We start from the raw sequence: 27,464 nt of genomic DNA, 5'->3' as shown, positions 1-27,464 counted from the left end.
AGCCAGTGTGGTGTAGTAGTTAAGAGCGGTAGTCTCGTAATCTGGGGAACCGGGTTCGCGTCTCCGCTCCTCCACATGCAGCTGCTGGGTGACCTTGGGCCAGTCACACTTCTCTGAAGTCTCTCAGCCCCACTCACCTCACAGGGTGTTTGTTGTGGGGGAGGAAGGGAAAGGAGAATGTTAGCCACTTTGAGACTCCTTAAAGGGAGTGAAAGGTGGGATATCAAATCCAAACTCTTCTTCTTCTACTACTACTATTTTGAGTATTTAGGAGAAATGGTGCTAGCCTGCAGACCAGGGTTAGGGAACCTTTTGCAGCTAAAAGGCCACATTCTCTTCCAGGCAATCTTCTGGAGGCCACATGCCAGTGTTGGGCAAGCCAGAGGCAAACATGGGTACAGCAACAAATTAAAACATTACTTTTGTACAGTAGGATAGCTTATACACCCCTCCCCCACCCCACCCCCCTTTGAGGCAAGCCAGAGTTGACAACAAACAATCCAGGAGGGTGAGAAGCAAGGCCTGAGGATGGTGTGGCCTGGGAAGAAAGGCCGTGGCCAGGAGGGGATCTGGTCTGAAGAAGGTCCCCAGGAGTCTGAAGGGGCACAGGACTTCCCTGGTATCTGAGGTTCTCCGTCCTGATGCACACCCTTCCAGCACAGAAATACAGGTAGTTGCCATATACATATTGACAGTCAGTCAATCTAGCTCTGTATTGGCTACACTGACTGGCAGGGACTCTCTAAAGCTTCAGACAGTCTCTCCTAGCTTTCCCTGGAGATGCCAGGGATTGAACCAGGGACCTTCTGCATGCAAAGCAGACACTCTACCTCTGAGCTATAGCCCTTGGTTTCTCCCCACCACCACCACCACCACACATGCACATCAAAATCATCTCTTTGAGCTTCGGGAGGGTCCCCTGCAAATCAGGTGGGAGGATGCTTGGGTAGTGAGTACCATTATAAGTACCCAAGAGAAGGCCTCTGATGCCAGCATCTGTGAGATTCTGGCAGGTGTGCCACCCTGGTATTGTTCTGGCATCACGAAGCCCCACAATGGCAAATGTGGGAGAAGGCCTTCTGCAAGTGAACGGTCTACCTCTTACAGGCCTATGGGATGCATCCATCTCCGGGGGCCTCAAACATTTTGGCTGGCCTCGACTGAAGCCATTGCTTGTGGGTCAACGATGACCACTCCATCCTGCTCTTCATCCAAGTCCTCTGGCACCTGCAAAGGACTCAGGAGAAGACAGCAACCAGGCTCTCCCTTCGCTTCAGATTATTTCAGAAGTGGCAGGAATCTCTCCAGCTGCTTCTGAGGATCTCCAAAGGCTGTGGCGTAAAGAGAAAGGCGGAGGTGTGGGGAGAGAGAGCTTGGTCCCACCCGCACCTATCAGAGTATGCTAGAGCCCTTGGTGGAAGGCAGTTTCTGGCCCTAGGGGGAGCAGCATCCCAATTTCCCTTTATTTCACTAGTTTTTCCAGCTCCAAGTTCTCCGCATTTCTGCATCAGTTTGCAATTTTTAAAAAAAGATTCTTCATGAAAATTCATCAGCATTTTAATATAGATATATTACTGCTACACAATTTGTATATACCACTTTGTATATATGCATCATATGCATAATTGTATGCAATTTTGTCTAACAAAATTTGCAAACAAATTTTTCTACCACAATGCATTTTTTGTACATTAGTCTAACTAATACATGCATTTACATGCACACTTTCACGTACGTAAGTATGCATCGTGGTACACGTTATTTGTCTGGGGAACTGCATTGCAAACTGCCGAAGTATGTGTTTTGGTTTGTGATTTGTTTCAGGAAGCTGAAGTTTCCATGTAAATCACACACCTCTCCTGCCCCCAAGTTCTCTGCAATGCACAGAGGAGGGGGTGTCCCTCACTTTGCGCTGGGCAACCACAGGGGTAGCATGGCTTGCAGTTCAGCCATCTGAAGGCAAACACACAGATTGCATGCCATCGCTGAGGCTTACTGGAACAGCTGCAACCAAGGAACACTGGCCCTTCCATGCAGAGTAGTGAGTGTGGCCCCACAAAGGGTGACTGCAAGAGAGAGAGAGATGGTGGAAAGAGGACCAGGGAAAAGTGAAATAAAGCCATTAGCTCACTAAACTTGGACAGAGGAGGACATCAGTTTGCTTGCTTTTCCCGTGCAGAAATGGATTTAGAAGCTTGTCTAAGAGAAGTCTTGAGTGCCCTTCTGCTTGCTCAGTTTTTTATCTGCTGGAGGACAAGACTCTGCAGCTGCCACCACCCTCTGGTCTGAACTTTACATGTTGTCCTAAGGTCCAAACAACTAGGCAGAGCCAAAAGGGAATTTCTCACTCCAGAGGCCTCTAAGGCAACTTAGAAATGGGGAAAAGGTGGCTTGGTATGTCAGCTGGGGGGGGGGGAGAGATGGACTCTCCCCTTCTGTGTGAGCTTTCCCCTGCCCTTGAGAGACACATAAATAAGTACATGTGAAGCAACATGCAAACTGAACTTTGAGGGCTGAAATGCTACCCCACCTCTACCCCCCAGTTCTGACAGGCAGGCAATTTCCAGAGCACGAGAGGCAGGGCGGGGCGGGGGTGAAAGCAGAGGGACAGGAGGCTTTGTGCGAAGGAAAAGCACATTTTATACTCACAGCACTGCCTGGCCCAGACTTCCCTTGCCGTGCTGCCATAGCCCAGCGCTTGAGCCGAAACCTGAGCCCAGCTTCAATCTCTCCCTCTCTCGCTCTTCCTCCCTTAGCTATTCCCCACCTTTGGGTGAGCCGGAAAGTTGCGTTGCATCCTGTCTAAAAATATAGGCTGCCTTCCTCCTGCCTCTGTGGCCGCTGCAGGGTGAGCCAGATGCTAATGGAAGATGTTCCGCTTCTCCTTCTTCTTCTTCTTGCCATCATTATGTCAGGCAGGGATGTTTAATAGCTGCCTGCCTCTCAGCAACAAGCGGCTGCTGGCTGCCAACCCACTGGCGGCAGCGGGGGGGGGGGGGTCAGCAGAGATGCAGGTGCCAGGGCCTCAGGGGGAATGCTGGTCAGCAGGCAGGGAAATCAATGGGTGGCAAGCTTGCCACAAGCAAAACAGAGCCAGGCAAGGCATTCTGGTGCCTAAAGCAGGGGCAGGCAAAGGGCTCAGCTCTTGTCCAGGGGAGACTCTCCTGCACAAACAGGGATGGGCAAACTCGGTCAATTTTGGCTTCTCCCAACTCCTTTTCCCAATTTCTTCAGTGTAGTTCCCCACATTTACACATCAGTTTTTGATCCATTTATTCTTTAAGTTTCTGCTTAGAGTTTTTCCTAGTGTACACATTTTTGCAAGCATTCCCCCCCTAATATAATGTGTTTTTAATGTCCTTAAAATATGCATTTGAAGGCAATACTCCCCCCACCCCCAAGCACTGCTGGGTCAAGTTGGTACTAACTTATACAGCTCAAGACTAGGTTACTTGAGACTTATCCCTTTTATCCCCAGTAGATCACTGTGGTCTGAGAAAAAGCTTCTCCTGCAAGTGCCGAAGATCCCACAAGTGGTTATTCTGCAGTAACTCAGAGCAGGGCTTTTAGTGTTGCTGCTCATGTTCTGTGGAACAGCATTCCTGCCCAGATGTGACAGGAACCCACAAACTGCACTTTCCAGCTGAAGACGTTTTTCTTCCAACAGACTGTCTCACCTTGACTCTCTGCCACAGCTGTCAGCTCTGTACTGTTTTTAAGTTTATCTGCCATTATTTCCTGTACTGTTTTAAACTGTTTTGGGGCTGAGTTTATTGTATTTTTACATTGCCATGAAATGTATGTACAAGGAGATAACAACAACAACAACACTTGCCTGCGAGTGCTCCAGTTGGAGAACAGCCTTTACCAAAGGTGTCATGGGCTTTGAAGACACTCGAACTCAGGACGCAAGGGAGAAGTGTGCTAAGAGGAAGGCAGGCTTGGCAAAGCCACACCGTGATCAACTCCCCCCGGAATCCAATGTCCCCACTGTGGAAGGACGTGTGGATCCAGAATTGGCCTCCACAGTCACTTAGGGCCTCATTGTTAAAACCGTGTTCATGGAAGACAATCTTACTCGGCTACGAGTGATCGAGAAAGAAAGAAAGAAAGAAAGAAAGAAAGAAAGAAAGAAAGAAATGTTTTTAATTTAACTGCCATTATTTCCTGTGCTGTTTTAAACTGCTTTTGGGCTGATTTTATTGTATTTTGTACATTGGCATGAAATGTATGTACAATGAGATCATGATCATCATCATCATCTTTGTATGCATTGTATGCTCCTTTCATCCAAGCTCCAGGTGGCATACATGTTTCTCGCACTCCCTTGTTTTCTCCTCACAACAGCCCTGTGAGGTAGGTTAGTCTGAGAGGCAGTGAATGGCCCAGGGACATCCAGTGAGCACGACTGGAGGAGGAGGGATTTGGCCAAGAATCACCCAAAAACTAGCCCAATGCTCAAATCTCACCACTATGCCACATGGGCTTTCTCGCTGTCTCTGTTCCTCTCCACTACACAGGCTTGGCAAACTCTTGCATCACTGGGGTCCAGAAGAGTATTTTGGAGAGGAGGGACCATAAGCAGAAACTTCCAGACAGAGTCTGTAGAACTGGGATGGCGCTTGCTCCATTATTCCACAGACCTGGGGCTTGCAGTGTGGAAAGGGAAGCCACCCAGAGGTTGGTGGGCCACAACACCAATCCCCCTTGACCCCTGGCTAGGCTGACTGGGGCTGGGGGGAGGGGGATCCCAGCATCACCTGGTGGCATGACAGCTGCTGCCCCTGCCGTGTGGGGTGCTTGTGTGCACACAGACATGCACATCAACATCCCAGGCATGTAGCTGAAGAACATCGTAAGGGAAAGAGCCCACATCACAATTCCAGAGCAAAAAGCACAGGAAAGGACAGGCAGCAGGGCCAGTGTGCCCTGGGAGAAAGGGTGTGGCCAGAGGAGAGTCTCAGGAGCTGGAGAGGGAGGCCCAGTTGCCCTATTCCGTCTGCAGAGCTGAGGTTCCCCACCCGTGAGCTACAGCATCTGTCTCAGTCCAGGGTCTGTTCCAGTCTAAGCTGGAGATGCAAGAGCATGTTAAGGAAGAGGCTCCCCTCCGTGCAAATGACCTTGCCATGACCTTTAGTGATGGACTCTGCAAGGAGAGGGCACTCCAGGGAACCAGTAATGGAAGCAATTTGACATCTGGATCTCTGGACTGCACTGCAGGATTTAGAAAACAACACTCTCTGGGTTTGCATCAGTGCCAACCTTGACTTTTAAAGCGGGATTTTAAAAATGGTCCCGTAGGTGGCAAAGGTGCTGGGGGAGCCTGGAGAAAGCCGGAGGGTTCAGGGTAGAGACCCAGCCTTACCCGCCACAGCATGCCAACATTTGTCAACCTGGTGCACCGCAACTCCCATCAGCTCCTTTATGGGGTGATGGGAGTTGTAGTCCAAAACTCCTGCAGGTGCTGGCTGGGCAAAGGCTGCCTTAAGGCTTGTTCCTTCAGCAGACCAGCAGCAGGGCTTGTGGCACAGAGGCAGCAGCCTTCTAAACTCACTTCCAGTGAAAGCAGGCACCACAAGTGAAATATCAAGCAAGGGGAGGCAGATATGGGCTGCAGACTGGAAATCTGACGGGGGATGACAGCATTCCTCACCCTGGTCCTCCCCACCCTGATGGCCTGAACTATGTTTTAGATCAAGGGGAGGAAAGAACAAAACACATAAAGAATCAGGGCTTCCAAGTCACCCTTTAAGTAACCCCAGCTGCATCCCAAGATCCTTGGAATTGAACAGCAAGAAATGAAATGAAATGAAATGAAATGAAAGAAATAAAAAAAATAAAATCCACCACACCTCTGTGCATCAAATGCTGCAAAGTGCAATGGACATAGCAGGGCGGCTCAGGCTGCTTTCCCAGACAGATGCCATCGCCCAGCAGTTCCACCCAACTCCACATAATTCTGCACTGGACTGATAAGGAAAGGTTCTAGAGAATTCCACCTTCTTTCATGAAGCAGACAAATTTATCAGCTACAAGACATTTGGTGCTGTACTCAGCATGTGTGTCAAGTTGCCGGTTTTTGGACTGCAGCAAAGAGCAGGCGCTCAGCACAGACCCACTGAGTTCAAAGGCCAGAAACTCCAAAGAGGCATCTGGCTGGATGCTGGGAAGGCGGCTACATCCAGAAGGGCTCTTCTTAAGTTTTTTACCCCAAGCTCTTCTGAATGGTGCCTGGTGCAAAAGACATACACCCAGAATGAAAGGATCCTGAGCCCCAAATTGTGGTTTGAGTAACCAGAAGCTGAGATCACAGCCCTACTGTACAAAAATCCAGTCTAAAATAAAGCTAGAAGTCAGAACAACCCACTTCCAGAGCAAAGCCGACTCCTGCCGCCTGTTCTGGCGAAATGCACAGCTTCTCATGCGTGTCCCAAGAGACAACAGCCATCTTCCCATCAGGAAGTTGCCTGACTCCTAACTTAGCCCACCCAAGAGCAGAGGACAGTGTCTTATTCAGAGTCAGACCATTTCCCCACTGAGCTCAGTACTGCCTACACTGGCTGGCAGTGGCTCTCCAGGTTTTACGCAGGGAGTCTTTTGCAGCTGGACCAGGAGATGCAGAGACTAAACCTGCTGGGACCTTCTGCATGCAAAGCTCTTCCAGCCTCAATGCCGCTCTCTGCCCATGGATCTAGCCTGGAACCAGCCGCTTCCTTTCGTCTGCAGGCTCAGAAGTGCATCCTGATGTGGGCTCTTATGTCTTAGCACCAAGCAATCTTCCTCAAACCAAGAAAACTCAACACTTCCACCTAATGGCAAAATGGCGCCTCTACAGTCAAGACCCCTCAAGCACCAGTGTGGCTTGGCACATTGCTAAGTGTCATCTCATCCCTGGCCAAGATTTCACGGCTGCCTGCTCTGCAGGTCTTTTCCTTGAGTCTCGTGCTGTTCTTTCCCCCCTCGCCCCAGCTTCCAAAATCAGAATTACTCCACAAGTATCCATCAGTTGCTGCTGTTTTATTTCTTGCCAGCAGAATTAAGAAATGAACCTGATGTTAGATTAGACACGGGCATTTGACTGAAGATCCCTCTAATGCACTTAGCCGTTTTCACAAAGCGGGAGAAGCAAACGCAAAGAGAGAGACAGGAAAACAGGAGGATAGATCCCTGGTGGAGACCCTGCCCCAAGGACCTTATAGTTTAAAGCAAGAAGGAACAGCAACAAGGGATGAATGCAAGCAGAGGCAGCCAAGCGTACTTAGGTTTTTGTTAATCTTCAAAGCCATAATGGGAATTGTTCATTAACTCCTCATGGCTATGAACTGCTAAAGCTGCCTGAGACTGAATCTGACCCTGGGACCCTCCAGCCTCCACCAACATGGTGCCCTGAGGATGCTTTGGGTGACAAGTCCCATCAGCGCCAGCCAGCAGAGACTTCCTGGTCCACAGCTCAGACTCTCAGGCAGCAGTTCTGTGTGCACTTACCCGGGAGTAAGCCCCACTGAACACAGGGAGATAGTTGGAAGTACAACAGCAGGGACCGTTCAGTTTGTGTGACTTATGGGGTTAATTCTGTTGCTGGTGTGGCTGGAAGCAGACTTTGACTGGCTGGAGATTTTAGTCTGTTGGGAGTTAGCAGTTTCTCCCTGGATTATGTCTGCTTTATTCCAGCTACTCTGCTAACAGAGACTAATGTCTGGAGACACATGTCTAGGATTGCAGCATTTGCTACTACATTGCGTCCACTCTATACAGTAGTACCTCAGGTTAAGAACTTAACTCGTTCCGGAGGTCCGTTCTTAACCTGAAACTGTTCTTAACCTGAAGCACCACTTTAGCTAATAGGGCCTCCCGCTGCTGCCGCGCCGCTGCTGCGCAATTTCTGTTCTCATTCTGAAGCAAAATTCTTAACCCAAGGTACTATTTCTGGGTTAGCGGAGTCTGTAACCTGAAGCGTCTGTAACCCGAGGTACCACTGTAGTTGATAACAGTCTTATGTAAACTGCTTGGTGAGATCCATCTGAAAAGCAGTATATAAATATGGTAAATAAGTAATAACAAATCACACCAAGCAGGGGAGGGACATTTAGGAACACAGGAGGAGGCTGTCTTATACTGGATCAGACCACTGGTCTATCTACCTCAGTATTGTCTGAGCAGCAGTGGTTCTTTTAGGCAGGTGACACTCTGAGCCCCACCTGGAGATGCCAGGGACTGATTCTGGGGTCTTCTGCATGGAAGGCAGAGGCTCTGCTGCTGAGATAGGGCCAGGGCTATTTATCCAGAAAAAGAGGTGCCAGAACTCACCAGGAACACCTCCCGAGAGGGGCTGGAACCTCTAGCGAGTTCTAGGCTCGTGACTCTAGTGAGCCCTGGATATGGCCCTTCCCTGGCAGTTTGATTCTTTTCCTGGAGGGCGTCAACGGCTGCTATTGCTTTGTCCCATCTCCACTGCTGGAGGCAGGATGCCTCTGGGCACCAGCTGCTGGGAATCACAAGCGGGGAAAGGCCCTGCCTGCCTCGCCCTCCATAAAGGAGTCTAACCCTCCTTGAAAGCCATCCACGTGGATGGCCATCATCCTCAGCTTGGCTGGATCAGCCCAATGGTCCATCTAGCGCAGCATCCTCTTCTCAGAATGGCCAGCCAGATGCCCAGGGAAAGTCCCAAAGTGCTTTCCCCACATGTGCCCAGAGGCAGATCACGTTCAACAGGAGAGAGAGAGAGAGAGAGAAGCCACCATGGTTGGAAGCCACTGCCATCCTTCATTAAAAGAATTCATGTGTCTGCCGATTGCCACAGGCAACACACACATTTCCCCAGCATGCACACACAGTTAAAAACGTGTGTGCAGGAGACTGTCACACATGACGTTCTACATCAGTCTCGTCCCCTGCAGATGTTTTGGATGAGCGGAAGCTGTAGTCCAAAACATCAGGAGGACCCAAGGCTGGTGAATGCTTGCCTGTTTCCTGCACAGACGAGCCTCTTGTGTTGGCTTTGCAATACGTGAAGTGCCTCTTGTTTCCAACAAAGCTGAAAGAGAGCAGCCAACAGAGCTTTCTCCCAACCTCCTGGCTTCCTTTCTGCCATCCCCTCTGCCAGCTGAAACCTTCATATAGCTCCCTCTGACCAAGCATCTTGATCTCCCACTTTTAGCAAATTTGATGGTGGGAAAAACGAGTTTTGAACGAGCCAGGCAGCTACTGGCAAGGAGGCCTGTTTCCAGAAACACAAAACTCCTTTGCTGCAATTTGATACAAATGCTGAAGCTGCTCGGGCAGCAAAGTGGGGGGAACTTAGCTTTAGAAAGAGCCAGCCTCCGAGAGTAAGGCTCCGTGACAGCTGGGGTCACTAAGGACAGTCTCACTGTGGTGCATCCAAGGATGGCCCCTGACCGCCTGCCCCAGGGGCTGGCACCAAAGTCACAGCCACCGTTCTGTGCGCAGGAGCACACCTGTGAGGCCCCTCAGATGGACTGGGTGAGCTGGTGCAGAGGCTCAGAATGTTCCGTTGCTCACAGAATCTAGCAGCTTGCAGTCCAACTTTTGTGAGGCGAGGGAAAGCGGTCCATTTGGCTGGGAATTAAAACCTCACACAATGGGAAGCTGAGGAACTAGGGAGAAGTCTCAGAATGTAGGGAACCTAAGGAGAATGAGTGAAGAGTCTGAGAGGAAGTACGCAGAGTAGGAAGAACTGGAAAAGAGAAGCCTGAAGGGAGGGTGGTTGGAAGACGGGGGAAAGGGCACCAGAGCAAGAAAATCAAAGAAGAAACCTCACAGCACAAACTCAGGAAGGAGCTTTAATTTATTTATTGTCTTTTTACCCCATCTTTTCTCCACAGAGTTCAATGTGTTGCATATGTCTTGTGTCTTCATCCCCACATTTTATCCTCACAACAATCATATGAGGAAGGCTAGGCTGAGAAAGTGTGACTGGCCCAAGGCCCCCTTGTGAATTTCGGGTGGCTGAGGGAGGATTCGAATCTTGGTCTCTCAGGTCCTAGTCCAACACTCTGACCCAGCCTTTCTCAACCTTAGGTTCCCAGGCATTGTTGGACTACAACTCCCATGATCCACAGCCAGCAGGGGCAGCAATCAGGGATGATGTGAGTGCTAGTCCAACAACATCTGGGAACGGAAGGCTGAGCAAGGCTCCTCTAACCGCTCCACAACCCAGGCTTCTTATGCCCTGGTTGGGGCAGGGGGAGTCTTAAGAGACAAGGCACTTCAAGGAAGTTGGGGCAAAGCAGGCAGTGGCCCAGAAAGCAGGCATGCAAAGGAGCTTGGGAGTCAGGGAACTGAAGAAAGGAGGAACCAAAGGGAAAGGAGGGGTGGGTGGTGTCTGCGGAATCTGTGCATCGGGCCCAGGGAAAGGAGGGGCTCTGAATAATTAGCAGGAAATATGTAGGCAAGGGAAGAAGAAGAAGAAGAAGAAGAAGAAGAAGAAGAAGAAGAAGAAGAAGAGTGCCAGTCCAAAACATCTGGAAAGTACAAGGTTAGAGAAGGCTGGTGACGTTAATCAGTCTTCAGCACCATGCAGAAGTGTGTGCAGGAGCCGCCCTCACATCCAAAAGCTCCGAGAACTTTGATAAGGAGTTCTTGCTCATTAATCTCTGAGCAGCAAACCTGACATGGGTGGCACTTTCCAAATAGCAAGGTAAGGAGATGCTTTGGAAGGCCACAGCAACCTCGGCCAATAGCCGGATCCCAGAAAACGGGGCCCCTCCTGCAGGAAGTAAGGCAGCCATGGCTCTCGCTGCCTTTGCCCCCAGTCAGCCTAGTCATCCAACCCTCCTCTCCACGCTTCAGGCATAAACCGGGAGACAAGGTGGGCTACAAGGGGAGGCAGGGGGCAGGCAGCGCAGAGGAACAATATTGGAACATAGCAAGGTGCCTTTTATGAGTCAGACCCTTCATCCATCTAGCTCTATATTGCCTGCACTGACTGGCAGCAGCTCTCTGGGGTTTCAAGCAGGGTTCTCTCTGAGCCCTACCTGGAGATGCTGCTGGGGATTCAACCTGGGGCCTTCAGCAGGTACTGCAAGCGCTCAGATTTGGTGCAAGACCACTTTCTCTGCTCCTCTGTAGAAGAGGCTGCCTGCCACATCTCTGCATGATCCTGCTGCATTGGGCAGAAGGAATCACCCTGCTCTGACCAGTGTAAAGATGCTGCAGAATTACATACCCTCAACTGAGTCTGACTGACGCATCTCTGAATAAGTTTTGACTTGGACTTGCACCTGCTTTCTCCCAACAGTGACTCATACAGAAGGCCGCTTTTCTGGAGGCAGGCAATTTTGACGCACTCTGCAAGCAAAGCTTTTGGGGGTGCCAGCCTCTCACAAAATCCTCCATTGCTGATTTAGTGGTGCAGCCACCAGGGATCTGTAGTGTTGCTTTCCCAGCTTATGATGGACTTACAAAATTTTGAAAGCACAAAGTATGACCAAAATATTAGAAATGGGGACAATGCATTGCAATAAGGGCCATACAATAACCTGCAAAACAAATCAATCAAGAGAGCAGCAAAAATATACCCCCAATAGACTGCAAAATGCCCTGGAGCAAGCTTAGAGGCAGTTTTAGCAGTCATGTCCCCTGACCCTGGATTTTTAGCACCACCAGCAAACAGAGGAAGAAGCCACAACACAGACTGAAATGGGTGGGGCTGAGAACCTCCGCAACAGACACACACACATACACACACACACACACACACACGCAGGGAACCCATTTCAGAAGCCATTCCCTCCAGCTTCCCAGCAAAAGTCTGCTAACAGAGCATTAATTCTACCAATCTGTTCCCTCTCAGCTTTTTTAGCCGGGTGGAAGCAAGACAAGTTCACACCTGCTTGGCCTAGACATTCTGGACGAAGAAGGCTCAGAGCAGAGAACTGTCTGCTGCGATCTATCCAAGCCCAAAGAGAGAACTCTGGCAAGGCAGCGAACCAACGAGAAGGATTCGGCAAGAGCAAAGAGGAGGCATCTTTCCTGCAGCCAGTTCCTGCCAGCTCAGCATATCCAGGCTGGTGGCCAGGCAGCAAGGCTTTCAAAGCACCAGCCCTGGGTCTTGCCTTCAAGGAGGTTTGCCAGCTACTCTGGAGAGTGTGGTTTTGAATGCAAGAAATGCAGGGAGTCCCTAATTCTCTCTCTCTCTCTCAGCTGTCCAGACTTCCTTTAGGGCTGTGTTTTGAGGCACAGGTTCGTGCTTTAAAGTTCTGTGTCTGACCGTGGTGATTTGGTTTGGTTTTTTGTCCCAGCGCTCCTCTCAGAAAAAACAGCATTCTACTGTTGAATTGGCACAAATGGCAATTGGGTTTTCTGCTGTTTGTTCCGATCAATGGTAAAACACAAGTTTTGCCAGGGGCAGCACCAGGACCCAAAACAGCAACCATCACTCAGACACAGATCAGATTGCACCCAAACCTGTCTACAGCAGCTAGCAAAAGAAGTGCAAAAACAGGCAGCCGGTGTTGTAGGTTTCTGTTGCATTTCAAAAGCCTGCAGAACCTGTGTGACCATTAGCAATAGTGGTGTCTTGTATACCAAGGCAAGCCAGGCTCCTTCCAAAAAGCCTGCGGACACCTCTCTCTTGAGTGTGGGTGATGCTGTTTTGGCTACATTAGAGTCCACCCTCAGAAAATCAGTTTGCTACTATAAGGAGGTACCGCCAGCCAGTCCTTTTTTTCCTGGGGGTACTCAAGGGTACAGCGTACTGGCCCCTATCCCTCCCCCCAAATATTAGAAGTGTGGCACTTCCTGCAACAACTGCATGGTGAATACTGGCACCTTCTTTTCTTTTCTTTTCTTTTCTTTTCTTTTCTTTTCTTTTCTTTGAAAAAGCACTGCTGCCTGCCTGCCTGCCTGCCTGCCTCTAGGTCAGGGGTCAGCAAACTTTTTCAGCAGGGGCCGGTCCACTGTCCCTCAGACCTTGTGGGGGGCCGGACTACATTTTGAAAAATAATAATGAACGAATTCCTATGCCCCACAAATAACCCAGAGATGCATTTTAAATAAAAGCACACATTCTACTCATGTAAAAACACGCTGATTCCCAGACCATCCGTGGGAGAGATTTAGAAGGCGATTGGGCCGGATCCAGCCCCCGGGCCTTAGTTTGCCTACCCCTGCTCTAAGTCAAGTCTAGGATTGAAAGGACACCCAAGCAAAATCTGCTGTACCAATACTTACTCTGCACTGGCTCCATTGCCATATGGAACCCGACATTGCCGCTGCTTGTTCCAGGAAAGCAAGTGGATCCCCCCAATGCTTTCAGGCTTCACACTCAAAGAATGGGGCTCACTGCTGAACTTTCTTCAGCCACACAGACGCTCCACACCAGGAGTGGCAGATAGAAGGAGTGGCAGATAGAAGTTGAGATGGGGCACACCATAATCGGCAGGCACAGAAATGCTGCAGCGCCTGCTGCAGGGGAGGCCCCCCTTCTGGGACGGTGAGATTATACAGAAGGCAGGACAACAGAGCTCATGAGCTTTGCCTTATCGCAGAACACAGTCCATAAACAAGCTCACGGCTTGGGATGATTTCGTTGTAGCCATTAAATAAAGCATCACTGGCAGATATAGCAAGGAGACCAAGCAGATAATAAGCCTTGGCATTGACGTAGCGTTGTTTTAATTTTAAAAATGTTACACCTCACCCTTTGTCACTTTGCTAGCTTCCCTCATTCCTAGCCTAATGTAGAGTGCATTCCTAGTGGGCAAAGCAATTTGCATACATTAGCCCAGTAATCTTCACAACAGCCCTGCAAATAGGCTATTGCTTTTATTGTTGTCACTGTGTCTTCTTCTTCTTCTTCTTCTTCTTCTTCTTCTTCTTCTTCTTCCCAGCCCATTTGACTGGGTTGCCCCAGCCACTTGTTAGTTGCTTGTTACCTACAAGGTCCCTGTCATTGTCTGCATTGTAAATCAGGGAAGGGTTGTAGCTCAGGTGTAGAGCACCTGCTGTGCATGCAGAAGGTCCAAATGGCAACATTCCCAGGGGGTGGGGGTGAGAGAGACTCCTGCTTAAAAACCTCAGCCAGCCACTGTCAGCCACTGTAGACAACACTGAGCTAGATGGACTAGTGGTCTGGCGCAGTCTATGGCAGCTTCCTGAGTTTCTAAACTAGTTGCCCCAAGCTCAGACTGCATCGCTCTTACAAGCCACTCTGGAGTTCCTGTAGCAATAACTTTCAGCACTTTGGAACTAAACTAAGTTTTTCTGTCTGAGCAACTTTTTCTGAATGCTGTATAGATATGGCTATGAATCTGACCTTTGGGGAGTTTGTAAGTAAACCATTTTTAACTTACCAAACACGTGATCTTTTTCTATGCTAGGGAAGATGGAAACTTTGGAACTCATATTTTAAAGGTCTAATAGTCAATATTGCCACTGGGCTGGGCTGGGCTTTTCTCACCCAAGAGTAGATGGCCCAAACCTGGATCTTGGCATCCAGGGAATTCTCCTTTCTATATATCTCTTTTATGTCCTTTGCATCAATGTATTTGCCCTAATGAATCAGCTTCCATGGAAAAGCTCTGAGTAGTCTGGGGAGCTCCAGAACTGTGAGTCACATTTGTTTCAACATGGCAGTAATGGGAGAGTTTCCTGAGGGACTGTGTCCCATACTGATCAGTGGGAAGCAGCAAAGAAATTCCACCCCAGAGGCAGAAGCACTTTCCAGACTGCAGCTCAAGTCCCTTAGCCTTATAAAGAAACTGGCAGCATATATGTATTTTCCATGGAGAGTAGAAGCCTTGCTAATTTTCAGTATCTTGAATGCACCTCTGCAATTCTCAATAGAAATCTGCATTCTAGGATTTACAGCATCGTCACAGACACAAAGGTATCTTCGCCTTCAAGTCTTGCACTGTTTTCACTCATTCTTAAGAATGATTTGATGGATGTTATGTCTCCTTGTGTGGGGAAGGAGACTGACAAAGATTATAAAATAAAGATGAGATAGAGGCCCTTGCACAGCTCAGGCCACAGCATGACTAATCTTCAAGCTTTCGTCAGGTCATCTCCGCTGGCCTTTCACTGTCCAAAAGGCTTCTCTCCACTGGTTTTGCTTACTTGTTTGCACTTCCCGCTTTGCCAAGGGAAAGAGCCCCAAAGCACAGAAAGGGCAGGAAGGGAGAGCAGACAAGAGCCATTTAAAAAGGGGAATATAAAACAGCAGCACAGAGTTGAATAGCAGATCCGGGGGCCACAGAGAATTCAAACAGGATTTAATTCCAGTCTGCATGTTTAAGTGAACCAACTAGATTCACATTTCCTGGTCTAATATGCAGGTCGGAATGCAGTTTTCCTAATTTTGCCGTACAATTTGTAAAAAAATGTGTAATGATACAGAAGCTAGAAGGAACAGACTTAGGAATGAATACCTCTGAAACTGGCAAAGACAGGAAATGGATTGATTATTTGTCCTTAGTAAGTAAGGACAAGGAGTTTGCACTGCACACAGTATTTGCTTGCCTGAAATGTTCTGCAACCTTCCTGAAGACTCCTGGAATTCCACCCACATTTACTTTCTTTTCATACAACAATTCCAAGAGCTACCAGGAAAGCTACAAAGACCAAACCTCCAGCTATCTGCCCTCAAGAAATCAAAATCGCAAAATGAGGCACAGCTCTGGTATGACCAGGGGGAGAAAAGCTTCTTTCTCCCTGTCCACCTTTCTCAACCCCAGGAAGATGTTTCTCCACTTCCTTCTGAGTGCAAAATTAGACATTATACAAAGATGCATGAAGATTCTCCTGCCACAAAGGGACACAGATTAGTGGTCCTCAGAGGACCTCTGCTCCCCCTTTGCTCCCTGCTGGTGGTCCTCCTCTTTACATGGGGAAAGGGAAGGGCCGCTTGTGCAATTTATAAGTTGAAGGGTCTGACAATGCTGGGAATTCGGATACAGACCTAGCTGGGTGGCAGGGTTGTGCTTCCAGAGGACCTGTTCACTGAGCATTTAACCCTGATTTGCTTGCAGGAAGATTAGAGGACTTTATGTCAAAACAGGTTCTATCCCACACTTCCCATCATTTCCCCATCACTTTCCTTATTGCAAAAACCCCCCTGATTTTTGGAGGAAGTCATAGAGTCTGAGAGCTGGAAGGGATCCCGAGGGGCATTTAGTGCAACCCCCTGCAATGCAGGCATTTCAGCTAAAGCATCCCTGACAGATGACCATCCAAGCTCTGCTTTAAAACCTCCCAAGGGAAACCATTCCACTGTTGAATAGCTATTACTGTCAGAAAGTTCTTCCTGATGTTTAGCTGGCATCTCCTTTCTTGTAACTTGAAGCCATTGGTTCAAGTCCTACAAGCATGCTCCCACTTCCACGTGACAGCCCTTGAGATATTTGAAGATAGCTATCATGTCTCCTCTCAGTCTCCTCTTTCCCAGGCTAAACATACCCAGCTCCTTCAACCATTCCTCATAAGACTTAGTTTCCAGACCCCTGATCATCTTGGTTGCCCTCCTCTGCACACATTCCAGCTTGCCAGCATCCTTCTTAAATTGTGGTACCCAGAATCAGACACAGTATTCCAGGTGTGGTCTGACCAAGGCAGAATAGAGTGGTACAATTACCACAAAGGGGTTTGTTGTTCAAGAGTGCAAAATTAGCAATAACTGCATAACCTGAACTTGGCAGTATGTGATGGAATCCCACCCAAAAATAACACCAGCCTGGAAGTGCCCAGAAGAATCTATGTAATATTCTGGCCTTGGCAGTAAGGCCACAAAACTTAACAGCTCACAACAGCTTCACTCTGGTCCCATGTAAGTCCCTTGTAGCCGAGGGCTGTAGCTCAGTGGTAGAGCATCTCCTCCGCATGCAGAAGCTCCTGGGTTCAATCCCTTTCATCTGCAGGTGAAACCCTGGAGTGCAGACAATACTGAGTTAAAAGGGCCAGCGCTCTGCCTTCTCATAAAGAGAGTTGCTATGATTTTAAAGGAAAAGCAGCTGTGGGAGTTGCCCCTTCTTTCATTGAGGGTGGAGTGTTGGAGCACTTAACCCTCTCACTCCCTATTATTTTCTTCACTCACAATGGCTTGTCCTGGACTGCCACGGTCCTGCATCTTACCCCTTCAAGCTAGAAAACGAGGAATTTTGAGGGATTCATTCATTTGTCCGTTCGTTCATTCATTCATTCATTTATCTATCCATCCCTCCATCCATCCTCACATCTCTATATCCCACGTTTCCTCAATTGACTTGTAAGTGGCATCTATGGCTCTCTCCTTTCCCATTATCGTTACAAAACCCTGTAAAGCAAATTAGGCTGAGAGAGAGTGACTGGCCCAAAGTCACCCTACTAACCTTCATGGCTGGGCGAGGATTTGAATCCAGGCCTCCCAGGTCCCAATCCAAGACTCTGGCCACTTAACACCGTGCTGCATCCCCTTTCAGAGTGAAAGCACCCACATACAGACCTCGCACAGATACTGTTTGCGCATCTTTAGGCTAAGGCCTAGTTTAGCTGTCATTCATCAGGGCGTCAAAGCCAGGCAGGATGCAATGATTTAATACAGGGATCACTAATTGTTTTTGTTAGCTATTTGCAGATGGCAGAGGCTCCAACCTGGAGAGATTTATCTGTCTTGCTCCATCAATTACTTTGCTACTTTAATTGTGATTCCTTCCATGCACTCTCCCATTGATTGGCCTGTTTACATCTCACCTCCCTCAACCCATCGCTCTTTCAGCTCTTGTCAGGGCTGGAGGAATGAGTGAATGCCCCCTCCATCACATGCAGCTAGCTATGGCATCCTCTTTGGGAGAGAGATACCCCTGACAGGACTGAGAGATGGGTTAATATTCTAGAGAGAAAGACACCCGACTGTCTTTCTAATGCAACAGCAGAAGTACTATCTATGCACTGGGAGTTTGATAACAAGGGGGCAAGTTAACGCAGAATGAGCATCTGCACAGTCGTTTAAAGAAAAAAGCAGCAGAGGAAAAGCTTCATTCCAAAATAAGGTCTGCTAGGTGCACGGACCACTTGATGTAATTTTAAGAACCATTTATGTCAGGAACCTCAGGCAAAAAGATATTGGAACCTGAGGCCAGAAGCTTTAGCAGGCTGGCTGTTTTCTGGGATTCTGTTCAAGTACAGAAAAAGTGAGAAATGTGATATTGGGAGTATAATTCTTGGGAACATCAACCTGGAGGGGGTGGGACAAATTTATAGCCTTTGAGGCTGTGAAGAGAGTGGCTGCAACAGTTGCTGTGGTGAACCTTGGCTTGGCCAGTGCCAAAGGAATCTCCATAACAATTTTTTTGTAAAAGTAAAAATCCCTGCATCTAGAAAGTTGGCATGCTGAAAAGAAGAATTCTGACAGGCTAGTTTTTTATGTGCTATCGGGTATTTTTATATGAGGACATCCTCTTGCAGTCTGGAGCAGGACCCCATCTCATCTATTGCTTGTGAGAAACAATAAATACAGAAGGCCCTCAAATGTTCAAGTCATGTCACATGCATAGGTTCCCTCCTTCTTGTTACAGCAACCTTGTAAAGTAGGTCAGAATTAATGCTTCCATTTCCAGGTGGGGGAGCAGAGGCTAAGAAAGTATTAGACAACCCACTCCAATTATCAATGTCCTCATGAAGATAAGATTTGAACAGTTGCAGCTCAGTCTCCTAGCCATTTAAACTATACCGCTTAGGCCTAAGAGTGCAGAAGACTATGGTGTATCTGGCCAAATCCCAAAAGCTGGAGAAGCAAGGGAGCAGGATTTGCATTTGTCAGGAGGACTGGATCTCAGGGCCCTCTCAGAGCAGCAGCAGAATAAGTTCTGCAGGTAAGCAGATACCTGCAAGTCAGCCACATTTGCATCCTTGATTCAGCTCAAAGAATTGCTTCCTTTCAGTGCAGAAACAACTGGCACAGGGAGAGCAGCGCTGCAGCTGCTCCGACCCCAATCTATCCAATCTGGAGTGGCTTTAGATGACATGGCGCCATCTGGTGGCCACTTGAAATGTCACTCCACAACATCTGTCCCCCCTCCAGAAAGAGAGAGAGAGAGAGATGAAGCTGCTGGCCATCTTTTCTGTGTCCTTGCTGTGGTACAGCAATCTGTGCAGCCATACCATGCAGCCAGCTGGCTCCGCATGGTCTGACTCAGTATCAGGCAGCTTCCTATGTTCCTGTGTTGCATTTCCTACCATGCCCCTATTTTGCATTTCCCACAATGCACCTGTGTTGCATTTCCCACCATGCCCCAAATGAGCAAACTTCCATGGTATTGTGGGAAATGTAAACAGAGGGCAGCTTTCCAACCCAGCTGCTGTTGTCAGATAAGGCTGCAGCCTTGGACGGCCACTAACAGCAGCATCCTGTCAAGGAGAGCTTGCAGGGCAGCGGCTGAAGGAGCAAAAAGGGTTTTCTGGTGTGTGTGTTTCTTGTGGCTGATTAGCTGCTCTCCCTGTGCAACGGTCAGAGGGGGCAGGGTTTCTGTTGAGGTAGGTGATTAGCTGTGGGAGGAGCTTATCAGAGCTTGCAGGGCAGCGGCTGAAGAAGGAGCAAAAAGGGTTTTCTGGTGTGTGTGTTTCTTGTGGCTGATTAGCTGCTCTCCCTGTGCAACGGTCAGAGGGGGCAGGGTTTCTGTTGAGGCAGGTGATTAGCTGTGGGAGGAGCTTATCAGGGAGGAGCCAGTGTGGTGTAGTGGTTAAGAGCGGTAGTCTCGTAATCTGGGGAACCGGGTTCGCGTCTCCGCTCCTCCACATGCAGCTGCTGGGTGACCTTGGGCCAGTCACACTTCTTTGAAGTCTCTCAGCCCCAATCACCTCACAGAGTGTTTGTTGTGGGGGAGGAAGGGAAAGGGAGAATGTTAGCCGCTTTGAGACTCCTGAAGGGGAGTGAAAGGTGGGATATCAAATCCAAACTCTTCTCTTCTTATCAGAGCTTGCAGGGCAGCAGCTGAAGAAGGAGCAAAAAGGGTTTTCTCCTGTGTGTGTGTAGTAAAAGCACAACTTCAGGCAATACCAACGAGACGGAAACATGGAAGGTGCCTAAAGAAGCCAGGGTGGCTATCTAAAGAACTTTTAACTGAGTTAAGATTAAAAAAGGATGTGTACAAAAAATGGAAAAGGGGGGAAACCACCAAAGAAGAATTCAAACAAAAGCCAGCACGTGTAGACACAAAGTCAGAAAAGCTAAAGCACAGAATGAACTCAGGCTTGCTAGAGAGGTTAAAGGTAAAGGTAAAGGTAAAGGTACCCCTGCCCGTACGGGCCAGTCTTGACAGACTCTGGGGTTGTGCGCCCATCTCACTTAAGAGGCCAGGGGCCAGCGCTGTCCGGAGACACTTCCGGGTCACGTGACATCGCTGCTCTGGCGAGCCAGAGCCACACACGGAAACGCCGTTTACCTTCCCGCTGGTAAGCGGTCCCTATTTATCTACTTGCACCCGGAGGTGCTTTCGAACTGCTAGGTTGGCAGGCGCTGGGACCGAGCAGCGGGAGCGCACCCCGCCACAGGGATTCGAACCGCCGACCTTTCGATCGGCAAGTCCTAGGCGCTGAGGCTTTAACCCACAGCGCCACCTGCGTCCCTCGCTAGAGAGGTTAAAAGCAACAAAAAAGGCTTTTATGGGTATGTTCGTAGCAAAAGGAAGAACAAAGAAACAGTGGGGTCACTCAGAGGAGAAGCTGGTGAAATGCAAACAGGGGACACAGAAAGGGCTGAACTCCTCAATGCCTTCTTTGCCTCAGTCTTCTCCGATAAAGAAAACAATGCCCAACCTGAAGAATTTGGAGCAAATGATTCAGCAGAGGAAACACAGCCCAGAATAACTAAGGAGATAGTACAAGAATACTTGGCTAGTCTAGATGTATTCAAGTCTCCAGGGCCAGATGAACTGCATCCAAGAGTATTAAAAGAACTGGCAGATGTGATCTCAGAACCACTGGCAGTCATCTTTGAGAATTCCTGGAGAACAGGCGAAGTCCCGGCAGACTGGAGGAGGGCAAATGTTGTCCCTATTTTCAAAAAGGGGAAAAGAGAGGACCCAAATAATTACCGCCCAGTCAGTCTGACATCAATACCAGGGAAGATTCTGGAGCAGATCATTAAGCAAACAGTCTGTGAGCACCTAGAAAGGAATACTGTGATCACCAATAGTCAGCATGGATTTCTGAAAAATAAGTCATGTCAGACTAACCTGATCTCGTTTTTTGACAGAATTACAAGCCTGGTAGATGAAGGGAACGCAGTGGATGTAGCCTACCTTGATTTCAGCAAGGCATTTGACAAGGTGCCCCATGATATTCTTCTAAAGAAGCTGGTAAAATGCGGACTTGACTATGCTACCACTCAGTGGATTTGTAACTGGCTGACTGACCGAACCCAAAGGGTGCTCATCAATGGTTCCTCTTCATCCTGGAGAAGAGTGACTAGTGGGGTGCCACAGGGTTCTGTCTTGGGCCCGGTCATATTCAACATCTTTATCAACGACTTGGATGATGGACTCAAGGGCATCCTGATCAAATTTGCAGATGACACCAAACTGGGAGGGGTGGCTAACACCCCAAAGGACAGGATCACACTACAAAACGACCTTGACAGATTAGAGAACTGGGTCAAAACAAACAAGATGAATTTTAACAGGGAGAAATGTAAAGTATTGCACTTGGGCAAAAAAAATGAGAGGCACAAATACAAGATGGGTGACACCTGGCTTGAGAGCAGTACATGTGAAAAGGATCTAGGAGTCTTGGTTGACCACAAACTTGACATGAGCCAACATTGTGACGCGGCATCTAAAAAGCCAATGAAATTCTGGGCTGCATCAATAGGAGTATAGCATCTAGATCAAGGGAAGTAATAGTGCCACTGTATTCTGCTCTAGTCAGACCTCACCTGGAGTACTGTGTCCAGTTCTGGGCACCACAGTTCAAGAAGGACACTGACAAACTGGAACGTGTCCAGAGGAGGGCAACCAAAATGGTCAAAGGCCTGGAAACGATGCCTTATGAGGAACGGCTGAGGGAGCTGGGCATGTTTAGCCTGGAGAAGAGGAGGTTAAGGGGTGATATGATAGCCATGTTCAAATATATAAAAGGATGTCACATAGAGGAGGGAGAAAGGTTGTTTTCTGCTGCTCCAGAGAAGCAGACACGGAGCAATGGTTCCAAACTACAAGAAAAAAGATTCCACCTAAACATTAGGAAGAACTTCCTGACAGTAAGAGCTGTTCGACAGTGGAATTTGCTGCCAAGGAGTGTGGTGGAGTCTCCTTCTTTGGAGGTCTTTAAGCAGAGGCTTGACAACCATATGTCAGGAGTGCTCTGATGGTGTTTCCTGCTTGGCAGGGGGTTGGACTCGATGGCCCTTGTGGTCTCTTCCAACTCTATGATTCTATGATCCACCCACACCCGCAACTGAAATACGCATTGCTATGCCGTCAGACACCACCCTGAGTCGGCTTGGCATCTGGGCTCCCAGCTGTCCTAAGAAGAGGACAAAGGGGGCCCACCTAGTCCAGCAGCCTGCTCCCACAGGGGCCAAGCAGATGCCCCACTGGGAAGCCCACAAGTGGGACAGGAGCACAAGAGCAGTGCCCTCCCTACCCATTTCCCCCAGCAAATGATATGCAGAGACATGCAACCATAGGGCTGCAGAGTTGGAAGGGGCCCCGAGGGTCATCTAGTCCAACCCCCCACAGTGCAGGGATCACAGCTAAAAAATCCCTGACTGGTGGTCATCCAACCTTTGTTTGAAAACCTAGAATGAAAAAGAGTCCACCATCTTCCAACGTAGTCCATTCTACTATCAAACAACTCTTCCCATCAGAAAGTTGTTCCTAAAGTTGAGTCGGAATCTCCTTGTACTTTCAACCCATTGGTTCAGGTCCTCCAGAGCAGTAGAAAACAAACCAGTTCCCTCTTCCGTGTGACAACCCTTGAGATATATGAAAATCTCTTCTCAGTCTCCTCTCTTCCAGGCTAAACGTCCTCCACTCCCTCGACCATTCCTCATAAGGCTTCTTCCAATCCTGGAGGTACTGTATCACCCATCACAACTAGCAACCATTTTGTGGAAGTGAATTTCCATGGTTTAACGGTGCACTGTGTGAAGACTTCCCCTCATCTGCTCTGAGTCCCCCACCATTCAGCTCCCTGCCTTGTCCATCTGCAGCGCTTCCACGACAAGTCCAGGGCAGAAGTTCTACGCTTCAAGGATGCCATCTGGGATGCCCCAATGTCAGTCCCTGTCCACTAGGTCCTGCAGAACCCTGGCCCCAGAGCTGCCCAGGAGCCAGGCCCGCCAAGCTCAGTGCTGACTACACTGGCTGACAGCATCTCTCCATCTTCTTCAGGCTGGGGACTGAGCCTTTTGCAGGCACGGCTGCTGCTGTCCCCACCCTGTTGGGTGAGGAGGCTTCTGCTGTGCTCCTACTCCCTATCTGTGATTGCCGCGCTACACTTGATCCCTGCAAGTCTCTGGCTAAGTTGGACTAACAGGCCCCTCACCTGACTTGCTGGATCCTGACTCTGGCTAATGATCTGGAGAACTTCCCAGTGGGCTGTATTAATAGAATCATAGAATCATAGAGTTGGAAGAGACCACAAGAGCCATCAAGTCCAACCCCCTGCCAAGCAGGAAACACCATCAGAGCACTCCTGACATATGGTTGTCAAGCCTCTGCTTAAAGACCTCCAAAGAAGGAGACTCCACCACACTCCTTGGCAGCAAATTCCACTGTCAAACAGCTCTTACTGTCAGGAAGTTCTTCCTAATGTTTAGGTGGAATCTTCTTTCTTGTAGTTTGGAACCATTGCTCCGTGTCCGCTTCTCTGGAGCAGCAGAAAACAACCTTTCTCCCTCCTCTATGTGACATCCTTTTATATATTTGAACATGGCTATCATATCACCCCTTAACCTCCTCTTCTCCAGGCTAAACATGCCCAGCTCCCTTAGCCGTTCCTCATAAGGCATCGTTTCCAGGCCTTTGACCATTTTGGTTGCCCTCCTCTGGACACGTTCCAGTTTGTCAGTGTCCTTCTTGAACTGTGGTGCCCAGAACTGGACACCGTACTCCAGGTGAGGTCTGACCATAGCAGAATACAGTGGCACTATTACTTCCCTTGATCTAGATGCAATACTCCTATTGATGCAGCCCAGAATTGCATTGGCTTTTTTAGCCGCCGCGTCACACTGTTGGCTCATGTCAAGTTTGTAGGCTAGATCCTCCCTCCAGATGACCCATTTATTGGGAATTTGCCCCAATCTGCTTGCACAAGGCTTGTGGGAGAGTTATGCAACATCCACTTTTGTGGGGCACTGGTTTTGGTTCTTATGTATGGGATTTTTACAAAAATGAGTATTCATCTCAAATCGTTTGCATGGAGGTTACATAAGTCTTCCAGTTCATAAATTGCTCATCTCATCATTTGGGGGGCATATCGCTGACTGTTTCCTAACCACATGAAGCCTCTGTTTTTTTAATGTGTGTTTATTGTGCCTCGACAACAGAGCACTTTAATTGCACAAACCTGTTATGCAGCTGAGTTTCCTGTGAAACTCTGGCTGCCCGGAGGTGATGCTGGTGCCCAAAATCCATCACCTGGGGCGGGGGCTCCACCCTGCCTCATGCAAGGGATGCCTCGGCAGTGGCAGGCAACAGGGATGCCTTCCATCAGCAGCCATGCCTGCAGGTCAGCCAGGCGGCCTCCTTCTACGGAGGACAGCCCTCTGTTGAAAGGAATCTTCTGCTTGAAGGACTGTCTGGTCCAAGTCCAGTCAAAAGATGAAGAACCGTAAGACGGTACAGCAGGAGGATGTTCATGTTGCCCATTAGCATCTGGAGCACAGAAAGAGCAGGTGTGTGGCTCACCTGGCTGAAGTTCAAGGGGACATGGCTTTTTCAGAAAAGATTCCTGTGCAAGTCAAGGCAATGTGCACAGGGTAATTTGCGTCAGGAAATTTTCAGTTTGCCCTGGTAAATTTCCCAGTGTGGTGGAGAGGGATCCTAATTTAGCATGTTCATTCTACTTGTACTCCGCAAACATTACTGAAACCTTTGAACGTACCAAGCTTGCCTCATATTGATTTGTAATTGGTACCCCTTCATGGTTACGCATGGACTGTGTCCCAGTTCACAGTGCAGTGGCTGGACTGCAACCTGGAGGCCAAGATTCAAATCCCACTCAGCCAGGAAACTGACTGGGTGACCTTGGGCTGCCTCTCAGCCTAATGCACCTCACAGGGTTGTTGTGGAGATAAAGTGGGGTGGAAGAGAACCCGATATACCACACTGAAATGCAGTAGACAAAAAAAAGACTAATCTATAAATAACTTACGAAATGGAAAACATTCCATGGAAAAAATAAATCACTAGAACAATTTCCACTTCATATAACTGCAGTTTTACCCTGCTATGGGGAGGTGTATTGTACGTATAATAAATTAATTCTAAACATGCATCCATTCACATAAATTAGCATATGCAAATAGTATGATGTCCTATGCCCTCTCTCATCCTCCTTTCAAGTGATGCACAATTGCCCTCACATCTACCTATAAAGCAGGACACTTGAATTCTATCTGCATCCACAGAAACGTGAAGGTTTTGGTTTTTCCTTAAAAGAAAAATACTGAGAAAATAAAAAAGTCAAAAACAATACCAAAAACAATACAAGCCTGCCTCCTGCTTCATTCTGAACTAGCAAGGACACACCACTGGATTCTTGTGAGGTGGAGAGGGAAAACCAGCCTCCTTTTAGGTCAGGGGAGACAGCAGCAGATATCAGTCCACAGCAACAGATCTGTGACCACATCTCAGTAACTATCCATCGCCCACAAACGGCAGGGGCCCAAAACACAAATTCCCAGCAGCCTCTCCTACCTCGCGTGCCCTTTGCTGTGCTTAAAATAATCTGGAGGCCTTACAGGCTGCTTCCACCTCTCCTTGTGTGTGAGGAAAGCCCCAGGGAACAGCCCAGGCTCTGCATCCAACAAAACTAAAATCCCACAAGCATCTCCAGGCCAGCTCTTCTCTGGGTTACACAGCAACCAGGAGAAGATGCTGGCTGGCTTGCTGTTCCTGGCTGGCAAGCAAAGGACAACTAGGTCACTACAGACAGGCAGAGGCATGGTCCCCAGGAAAGACTGGAATGAAAGGTGGGGAGGAGAGTCAACTCAGTTTGCATTTAAAGAAGAACATAACCAGGAGCTCAGAGTAACTCACAGAAGGGAGCAGGGCAGAAGCAGCCGTCATGCGCAGGATAGATGCAGATTCCCAACAGAAACAATCCAGGGCAGGCAATGGGGAGGTGTGGCCACCCAGATGCTGATGGACTCCAACTCCCTTCAGCCCCAGCCAGCACAGCCAACAGTCTGGGGTGGTGGAAGTCACAGTCCAGTGACATCTGGAGGGCCACAGGGTAGCCAGCATGATGCTCTTCAGCTGGACCACAACGCCATTGTTAGAAACTCAGATATAAAAGCGAGTCGCCAAATGGCAACTTAAACTTGGGTTTCAGTTGCCTCAGTAGAATGTCTAGCTGCCATTTCCTTTTGCAAGATTACAAAGCAAAAAACAAATTGTTTCTCTGTCAACATTAATATATTTAACAATTCAGTCACATTTTTTACCAGTTAGAGTAAAAAAAAAATTCTCAAGACATGTTAACTCTGCATCTTTTGCTGCTGTGCTGCCACGTGAGTCAGCCAACTAGTGTAGTGGTGCAGCAACAAAAGACACTGCTGCCCACCAGCCAAGGAGATGGTGAAGATGTCAGTCACCAAACCTGGCGACCATAAATCTCCACTTGGTCACAAATGGATGGTCGTGAGTTACAAAAAGCGACTGGCAACCAGGGAATTTTGAACACTGCACAATTCCCAGGATTCCTGACCCCTGGCCATGCCCCTACAACACCTGGAAGTCATCATGTCGGCCATCTTTGATTCCAGGGGTTTTCGTAGGGGGTAATTTGGCAGTGGAACCAGTGGCCCAAATCCGCCTTGCCCAGGACACCTACATCCTTGGCAGTGAGTCTGAGTCTCTTGCCACACAGATCTTTGGCTGCTTGGATTGTCACCTGCCTCAAGCAAGGCTCACAACTGAGCGACACTGGCACCAAGCATCAGAGGTGCCTGATGCTGTGCACAAGGGCAAATCACTTCTTAATTACTGCTTACAGTGCAGGTTCCTGCTTCGGCTTGGGCTGCTGCCAGCCCCGGGGATATGCCAAGGCCCTCAGCTCTGCTCGTGGTTAATTGACCCCTGCTATCGATCTGGCTTGAATCCATTGACCCTGTTTGTGACCGGAGAGAGAAAGAGAGGGGTTTTGTTTCCTTGCTGGGTGGATGTTCCAAGAGCAGCAGTGACAAAACCCAAAACCTTGTGCAGGGGGGCACATGATGAGACAGTAAACGTATCAGTCCTTGGTAGAGCAGACGCTCTAGAAGAGGGGGTGATTCAACTAGAAAGAGGACTCAGATTTGCATGTGC

General features: G+C 48.7%; 1 protein-coding gene and 1 long non-coding RNA gene across 12 annotated transcripts in view; one reads left to right on the top strand and one right to left on the bottom strand.

Moving 5' to 3' along the window:
- Positions 1-27,464, top strand: part of LOC307223194 — a 198,980-nt gene that overhangs the window by 114,771 nt on the left and 56,745 nt on the right. The gene's annotated exons all lie outside the window — the stretch shown is intronic.
- Positions 1-27,464, bottom strand: part of ANK1 (ankyrin 1) — a 207,357-nt gene that overhangs the window by 136,720 nt on the left and 43,173 nt on the right. Inside the window, exon 1 of one of the 11 annotated variants that reach the window (XM_079988989.1) lies at positions 13,192-13,348. The exons of 9 other annotated variants lie outside the window; for them this stretch is intronic. In XM_079988989.1, coding sequence (XP_079845115.1) covers positions 13,192-13,227 — 36 coding nt within the window. In that variant the 5' untranslated portion in view covers positions 13,228-13,348. Of the gene's footprint in view, positions 1-2,649; positions 2,704-13,191; positions 13,349-27,464 lie in introns of those variants that run through there. One more of the 11 variants, XM_079988988.1, reaches the window with a different exon arrangement.

The sequence above is a fragment of the Podarcis cretensis genome (genome assembly GCF_951804945.1).
Source record: "Podarcis cretensis genome assembly, chromosome: 8".
Taxonomy (NCBI): domain Eukaryota; kingdom Metazoa; phylum Chordata; class Lepidosauria; order Squamata; family Lacertidae; genus Podarcis; species Podarcis cretensis.
Note: the sequence above shows the minus strand (reverse complement) of the source record. Positions and strands in the feature narration are given on the sequence as shown.